Here is an 8,672-nt window from a genome sequence, read left to right as displayed (position 1 = left end):
TAAAGCCGAGATTTAAATAAAAATAACATGCCTCTCTGTTTAACCGACATTTTCGGTTAAGAAAAAAAGTCTCAAGCGAGCATTTTTGTTTTGCCTCTCTTGATTCCCTTTCATTCCTTGATGGGTCACATGGGATGCGCATAACTTGTTGCGCACCAGACGTCCTTTACGACGCTAACACCTACTTCCGGAAAGGGTCGCGTCATACGATACACCTCTTTTATGTCACTACTGGGAAGAACTCTACAGTGAAGTTGAAGGTGGATTGAAGCGTGAGGATCCGGACAAATAAAGGTAAAAACTTACATTTTAAACTCTAGCAAACAAAAGTGAAACTAAACGCATGGAGCATAGCTCAGATATTTAGGCTAGCTACGCGTTTACAGCTAGCACAAAGCTTTATTGCAAAATTACATTTCGCTGTTCCTTAACAATTCTGGTCAGAGTCCTAAACAGAATGCCTGCGTTTTATATTTTCGTAATACGTAAAACCATCGACTATATGCTGTGTTTGTTTGCTTGTTTTTTGTTTTTATTGGTTCATTTTCCTTTCGGACAATCAGAGACAATTTGCAACATTCACCTTTCACATACAATTTATACCCGAACATAATTACCGTTCCCAGAATGCAATAGGACGCAGATCATCAAAGTGGTAATTCGTTGGCGAGGAGGAGCAGTTACTTCCTCAAACGACCAGAGACAGAGCGTGACTGCGAGCTTGTCGAAAGCCGCGTGAGTTGTGTTCTGATGTTGTGGTCAGAATTATTTTATGTTATTTTTTGGGGGAGGGTGTGGAATTCTTGGTGGCCGCTGCACGAAATTATAGTTATGACGTGATAGCGCTCCTCTTTGGAATGGAATAAAACAGCTAGATGGACGGTTGCTTAAAAACATAAAGAGGTTACAATTTTTAGTTGAGTAGGAACATTGTTTATCTCATGATAAAACACAAAATTATGCAGTGCAGTTTTACATCACCGAGTCCAAACTTAAGCAACAATAATTCACTTTTTTTTCCTCGTAGTGTCTTCTACATATTAAACAAAACTATTAATGTTACGAGTCTGTGTTGACAGGGTTTGTGTTGCTAGGTGGCAGCGTGGTACACCCTGTTCTGTTGTGCGTACTGACTGAGCCTGCAGGCAAACTTGCCTTGCCCATCCCTCACACATACGCACTTGTCATGTCCTTTGCGCATGTGCACTTCTTGGACTACAGTATACACTACACACCACTAGACATAGGCCAGTATCAGATTCTGAGCAGGTCTAAAATGTATTGTTTGAAATGTTAGTGTAAATAACTTCTTTTTTTTTTTTATTCAGCACAATCTATTTTCAGATGAAAATATAATATTTGATACATTTCCGCTGAGCAAAAATGCGGCTGTGAAAAATTGTGATTATTTACTGGCGTTAAAAGCACAAGCGCCTTGCGGGGCTATCTAGCGACAACAGACAAATAGAGGAAACATTCCCACCATCAAAATCAGTGCTGGTGGAAGCATGCTGCAGAACAAGCGCACCTAACTAGCACTCCTCTCCCTTGAAGAATGGATTGTCAAGATCAAAGTACTGAGAAGTTGAGAACAGTCCACTCCACAACGGGTCCACGTGAAGGACAAAACACAGTGTGACAAGAACAATCCTGAAGACGGCTGCCAACTTACTGCGCCATCTTGCAAAACAATGGTTATGGTTAACCGTTATGCCATACTTTCCATCTTTGGGTTGTGAAAAATAAGGATGTTTTTTTTTCATCATTGGGGGTGAGTGGGGAGGTCACGATCATTCATTTAATTTTGTCTGTTTTCTCAATGGCTCTGCTACGATACAGTGACAAGAATTTTTGTTTACTTGTGGTACAATTGGATCTAAGTACATTTGACATCATGGTGAATATGTCTGGATGGCTCTAAGTCATACAGCAGATGTCTGACTGTTTTCCTATATATATATAATTTTTTTTTAACTTTCTCTACTATCTTGGAATAGATCCCCTGCCTGCTCCTGTCATGGCCGACCTCAGAGAAGATGGCGGACTAGAAAGTGATTGCAGGGTTGACTTCTCCCTAATGAACAACCGTCTCCATTCATTCAACGGCTCCTGTCTGGCTGAGCAGGTGCCCGCAGAGCGACTCGCCCGAGCCGGGTTCTACTACACCGGTCACGGCGATCGCGTCCGTTGTTTCAGCTGTAAGGTGATGGTGGAAAACTGGTGCAGGGAAGACACACCTGTAGAGAGGCATAAGGAGGTAAGATGGCATGGAAATGGAAACACACACCTTTCTTGTTATCTGCCTAAACATATTTTATCTGAATTTTAGCTTTCTCCGGTGTGCAAGTTCCTCAGCTGCACCCATCGCACCGATTTCCAGCACAGTTCACAGTTGACCGGCTCCAGATACAATGAAGAAGCCGAAGACATGGAATATCGTTTGAGAACAGGGGAGGTGGTTGATGAATCCACCTACCCAATGGTCCCTCATATGAGGAGGGAGGAGGCCAGACGTCAGACCTTCTCCTCTTGGCTACCGACTGTTCCTGTGACGCCAAGAGATTTGGCTCAAGCTGGCCTTTTCTACGTAGGACAGGGTGATCGGGTTCAGTGCTTTTGCTGCGGTGGCATGCTAGGTGGCTGGGAAGCAGGCGACACGGCCTGGGGTGAACATGGCAAACATTTTCCCTACTGCTTCTTCATCCTTGGCCATGATGTGGGCAACATCCCATCCGAGGGAGGTACGGGAGAGGAGAATCGTAGCGGTCCACCTCAAGTAAACATTTCCGTCCCCATGGGAAGTTTCGAAGAGAGGCTGCGCAGCTTTGCAGGGATCCAGCACCCAGTAGACCATGCTCGACTTGCAAGGGCTGGCTTCTACAGCACAGGTGTGTATGCACCTGATTGGAACATCAATTAACACATGTACAATGGAACCTCCTAAATCAAACATAATCTGTTATGTTATCCGGTTGAATTCAATGATCTTGTTTCTTGTTCATTTGCTATGCCACATTAGCATCACCAGGGTTCCAGGTGTGGCTGAACAATTTTTTGAAAATACAGTGGAACCTCGGCGTTTGAACGTCTCGGAACTTGTACAATTCTGACTTCAACCAAAAAATCTGAATAAAAAATGCCTCTGAGTTCGAACTCATTTTCGGAGATCAAACACCCAAGCAAAGCAAGCTAAGCTGAACATACCTTGAAAACGGGTAAACGGGTAAATGAGTGAAGCCGAGTAATGCCGAATGCTCACGTTGCGGTAGTTGAGACGATGCACTGCTCATTTCCAGTCAGATCGTGAATACTCCCGGAGGTGCTCCATACTCGCGAGTGCATTTTGATTTATCCACGACAATTTTCTTCGCCATGGGCCCAAGAAAACCAGCAAAGAAAAACATACAGTGCTACGAACCACAGTGGAATTAGGAAGGAGATTATCGCGCAGTTGCAACTACCGTGACTACTTCTGTAAATACTGGCACGAGGACCCCCCTTAGCTGTACAACAACGTGCCTGACGTTAAACAACACACGCAAGGACCTTTTAGTAGTCTAACAATATGCCCAATGTAAAATACACAAACTCAGCACTGAACTAAAGCTAGCATTTACATTATTTCCTTGGGGAAAAAATGTTTCGGAGGTTGAACAATAAGGACTTCGCAGGAACAAATTATGTGCAAATTCTGAGGTACCACTGTAATCTAATTGCAATTTTTTTCCCCTCCTTCATGTGTTTTTCAACAAACAAGCAATTAACTAATCTTAAATCTAATTAACAATCAGATCTATTATACATAAAACATTCTAAGATAATGGAAGATGAAGCATTCGTTAATATGAATGTTTATCTACTATTATTACAAATGTAAACTTAATACTTTGGCATGCAGTCTTGTAAGCATTTACCATGACAACAAAATTCTGTCACACAAGTGTGGCGTTAAAAATCACAATACAATACAGCATATACAACAATAATGCAAATAAATCTGGGGCTTTACCTCTTCAACATATCCAACTATGTTTCTTGAAACATAAATAAACATGTGGACTGCAATTTTTAAACACTTAACTTGCCATCATAAAAATAATGTACACAACGCTGGCGTTGGGCCAAAACCTCCCATGTCCCAAATCGGTAAATCTAATATTTTCTCACAAATCTATACTGTTAGCCAGTCCACACGTGTGGGTGTTATTTTCCACAAAAGTGTTCAAAATGCGTCCGTGGGCTCCCGGCCTTAATGGGTTAAATGAGGAGTAGCATCATTTTGTCTGTCTTCAATTTCATGCATGTGATGGAATGACAACATTTAGTGTACACAAATTGCCAGATATTTTGAATGGTATTTTATTTTTCCTCTGGATTGTTTTTTGTGATTTTGATTAGATAAAAATAATAAATCCAAACTATATTGACTGATATTAAATACTTATATCGTGATACACTTTTCAGCAATATCGACCAATTCAACAATCATCTAACTTAACCAGAAATATTTGCTTTTTGGTTGAACTCCAAATTGTTCCAAGTGGGGGCAATTGTTCCTTTTGGGGTTTCCATTGGATTAACTTTTATTGTCATGATATTCTGAATGAACTCTTAATTATTTTGGGTGTGTGCTTGTGTGTAGGGACAGGAGACAAGGTGATGTGCTTTCGTTGTGGTGGAGGACTAAAAGGCTGGCAGCCCGATGAAGACCCATGGGAAGAACATGCCAAAAGTTATCCTGGGTAACAAGAAAAATTTGATCATACGTGCATTTCACATAACGTTGGTGTTCAAACTTGGCTCAAGACTTCTAAATTATCTACTAGATGCAGCTTCTTGTTGGCAGAAAAAGGACAAGAATTTCTCAACACCATCCAGCTACAAGATCCTCAACGAAACAAAGCTGTAAGACTACAATTTTTACATTTTTTGCCTCTCAAATTTGGTAAATTTCATGTAATACAGTAGAACTCAAAATTGTGACGTTCCCAAAAGGTCCACCAATTTGTAAACCGACCAAACTTTTTGTTGAAAAATATGCCTCATAAGTGACAGAAAAACATACTGGCTTCTTTTTACACTTGTATAACATTTAAGATTTTTTAAAAGTTGTATTAAAATATATCCTATATAGTTGCTAATTGTTTTTTCAAGGTGACAGTTAGGCCAATAAATTAATTATTTATATTTTTATTGTTTGAAAAAAATGCAAATCCATATGAGGTCAATCCGGGTACCTGGCCTGAATAGATTATATTGTTTCAGGTTCAACCATGGATTGTTTTTTCTTGACCACACGCTCAATTGCTTTGAGTCTGTTGAACACACTGAAGACGTTTGGTTTTCAGATCAAAAGATGAATATGAGACAAAGGTTCAGAATTCCAGCTTTTATTTCATGGTATGTACATTTTGATGTGTAAAACAGCTCGGGATAGGGCACCTTTTTGTTTGAACTACTGTAGAGCTGATTAATTTTTTTAATCAGACTAATTACACCTTAGAATTTTGATTAATCACAATCACCAGATTTTAAAAAGCTTTTTACCAACATTTTTTGCCCGCCAAATTCAAAGAGCACCTGTTGTGTTAATTCTTTCGAGATTTAATGTTATGAGGACATCATCAACATTTTTTGATCCACTGTACAATATCATCCTTCCCTTTTTCTACTCAGTTATTTACTTGCATAAATTAAAATGGGGAAAGAATGACCCCAATAGTTTGACATGAACAAATATTCTGAATGCCATATGCCAACATTTATTAAATGTTTTACTTTAATGCATGTAGCATGTTTATTGCTCAAACACAACCTGTGCTCCCTTTAATGTAACCATCCGCTGTGAGCTAAAATATCACATGCGGTCAAAGTTGATAGTGTGATTAATTTGCGTTAATACATGATAAATGCGATAATATTTTGTGATTAATTAATTTGTTAACGCTTTAACTTTGACATCGCTAGTTTGAACCCACCCATATTTAAAGTGAGCAATAGTATTAAGTATTAGAACAGACATTAACTTAGTGATTAACACGTAATATTTGGCGACATAACCCTTACTTGGAATAACTGCATCAAGCCTGTGACCCATTGAATTCACCAGACATTTGCATTTTTTCATTAGAAATGTTTTTCAGGCCTTTATTGTAGCCTCTTTTAGTTTGTTTGTTTCTAGAGGTTTCTCTCTTCAGTCTCCTCTGCAGGAGGTAAAATCCATCTATTGGGTTAAGGTCTGGTCATTGATTTGGCCAGTTTGAAACCTTCTACTTTTTCCCTCCCTGATGAAAGTCCTTTGTTGTGTTGGCAGTGCATCATTGTCTTTTTACATAATGAAGCTTCTCCCGATTAGTTAGGATGCATTTTTCTGTAATTGCCAGACAAAATGGCTTTGTAAAATTCTGAATTAATTCTGCTGCTACCACCATGAGTTTTATCAGCAATATTAACTAGTGAGCCCGTTCCAGAAGCAGGCATGAAAGCTCAAGCCACGACATTACCTCCGCCACGGACCCTTTCTTTTTCCATACTTGAGGCCCACCCTATTAATTGACACAAAATTCTCAAGTCACATTTCTCATTGCAGTAATTTGAACTCATAAATAAACAACCAATCATTGGCTGATGATTAATTAGGAGAACAATTGTAAGCAGGATCTTATATTAATTAGAATTGGATCATATGAATACCTCAGTATGCATTTTTTGACCCATGCGGACCACCAGCTCAGTGGGCTAGTGGTAGAGTGTCTGCCCTGAGACTGGGAGGTTGTGGGTTTTATAAAGACTAAAGGGTTGGTATTGGGGGGTTAGATCACCAAATGATTCCCGAGCGCAGCCACTGCTGCTGCTCACCGCTCCCTCTGGGGATGGGTCAAATGCGGAGAACAAAGTTCGCCCCACTTAGGTGGGTGTGACAATCAGTGGTACTTTAACTTTAACTTTGCCAGAGCCAGTCACATCAAGAAACATTTTTGGCAAGTTAATCTAGTTACTGAGTTGTGGAAAATGGTGTACAGTGTTCCCTCGCTATAACGTAGTTCACGTTTCACAGCCTCGGCCCTAAAATGTATAAAGGTTTGAACATTGAGAATGTTTAAAGAAGAGTGAAATGTGAGAACATGTTTATGCCTGTCTGAGAAAATGCTATAAAGTGTGTGTGGTGAGGGGTGTTACAGCCTTAAAACATAATAAATGTAAACAAAAATAAAGTTGACTACTTTACCGATTTTCACCAATTGCAGGTATTTTTGCAACGTAACGAGGGAACACTATTGGAAAGCTATAATATATAAATATATGCAGTGTATATAATCAGAAGTGTTTTTTTTCCTTTTCTAACTATGCACATGTTTATTTTCAGACCTCAAGTCATCAAAATGGATTTACACCATCCACAAATGGTAAATATATGTGTGCACTAGGTTTCATCCATCCCTCCATCCATCAATCTTCTGTACCTCTTATTCAGTTTAGTTAGGATCACTGGAAGCCGGCTCTTATTCTGATTTTGGCTGAAATGCAGACTCTACCCTTGCTGGACCAATCACTAGTTAATCACAGGGCGCACGAAAAAGACCCACGCTGTCTAAACAGAAGTTAGGCAGTTGTACCACTACTCCATTAGTTTAGAGTCCATAGGTGTCAAATTCCGGTCCTGGAGGGCCGCGGTCCTGCAGGTTTTGGAGGTTTCCCTCTTCCAACACAAGCTGATTCCAATCAGCAGTATCGTTATCAGGCTTATGCAGTTTGCTGATGAGCTGATCATATATCAGCTGTGTTGGAGAATGGAAATATCTAAAACCTGCAGGACCAAGGCCCGCCAGGACCGGAGTTTGACACCTATAGTTTAGACTGACAGGATGGCAGCAATGGAAGGAAATCCTCAATACTATATCACAATATTATGTCAACATTAACAATGAATGTCGCTGTACAATGAATTTGGTAAACTTTGAAAAACATCTTATTCTGATCATGAGTAAACATTGTCTTCTGTGTGGTTTTTTTTTTTGTCTTTCAGATGACGACCCAATGGAAACGCTACGGAAACTGCAGAGGGAAAAACAGTGCAAAGTGTGTATGGACAAAGATACTTGCGTCGTTTTCATCCCGTGCGGTCACCTGGCCACCTGTGAGGAATGTTCACAGACGCTTATTAAATGTCCAATTTGTTGTGGGACCATTACACAAAAGGTCAAGACGTACATAGCTTAAAAATACTTTTTCTAATCAAACTTTCTGTGCTTCTGTCTAACAATCCCTGATTTTGTATTTTAATATTAAGTGTAGATAGTCTGTAATATTGCAAATTACTGTATGACAACGACGGCGTGGCTATTGAAAAGCTAATCAAAAGTATATTATAAACCTTTTTTAATAGGTGTCTAGTTAAGAAACACTAAATAATTTTATCCTATTTTTCATTCCAGAGGTGCCTTTGGCTAAGTTTGCTTTTTATTTGATGTGCTTGGAGCAGCTCAAATGACTTGTAGTGGGGGATACACTGTATTTGATTTCATGCTTGTTACCTTTTACTTTTGTTAATAAATACCTAGACATTTTGAACAGTTATTTGATCAATCCATAAAATATATACCTGAATATATATGTGATGTGAAATCAGTTTCAGCAATAAAATGCACAAATTGGTCATAATGTTGTAATGC

General features: G+C 39.4%; 1 protein-coding gene across 2 annotated transcripts; it reads left to right on the top strand.

The window, feature by feature from the left end:
* The first annotated feature begins 167 nt into the window (after positions 1–167).
* xiap (X-linked inhibitor of apoptosis) lies at positions 168–8,571 on the top strand. Of its 2 annotated transcripts, none has more exons than XM_086085810.1 (7): positions 168–294; positions 1,998–2,257; positions 2,330–2,888; positions 4,643–4,742; positions 4,827–4,905; positions 7,367–7,406; positions 8,027–8,571. In XM_086085810.1, exons 2-7 carry the CDS (start codon positions 2,018–2,020, stop codon positions 8,218–8,220), a joined length of 1,212 nt encoding a protein of 403 aa, XP_085941936.1. In that variant the 5' UTR covers positions 168–294; positions 1,998–2,017; the 3' UTR covers positions 8,221–8,571. The 2 variants fall into 2 exon arrangements, with proteins under 2 accessions (XP_085941936.1, XP_085941937.1); XM_086085811.1 differs by lacking the exon at positions 168–294 and adding an exon at positions 585–735.
* Positions 8,572–8,672: the final 101 nt, after the last annotated feature.

Source organism: Leptonotus elevatus, chromosome 9 (assembly GCF_054856555.1).
Source record: "Leptonotus elevatus isolate MCC_2025b chromosome 9, RoL_Lele_1.0, whole genome shotgun sequence".
Classification (NCBI taxonomy): domain Eukaryota; kingdom Metazoa; phylum Chordata; class Actinopteri; order Syngnathiformes; family Syngnathidae; genus Leptonotus; species Leptonotus elevatus.
This window is presented reverse-complemented; position numbering and strand designations above follow the sequence as displayed.

Excerpts from the sequence above, each read along its gene's own strand:
- xiap (XM_086085810.1), top strand. The coding sequence starts at position 2,018 with ATGGCCGACCTCAGAGAAGATGGCGGACTAGAAAGTGATTGCAGGGTT. Across the intron at positions 4,906-7,366 it reads ATCCTCAACGAAACAAAGCT|ACCTCAAGTCATCAAAATGG; the intron begins GTAAGACTACAA and ends GTTTATTTTCAG. Across the intron at positions 7,407-8,026 it reads ATTTACACCATCCACAAATG|ATGACGACCCAATGGAAACG; the intron begins GTAAATATATGT and ends TTTGTCTTTCAG.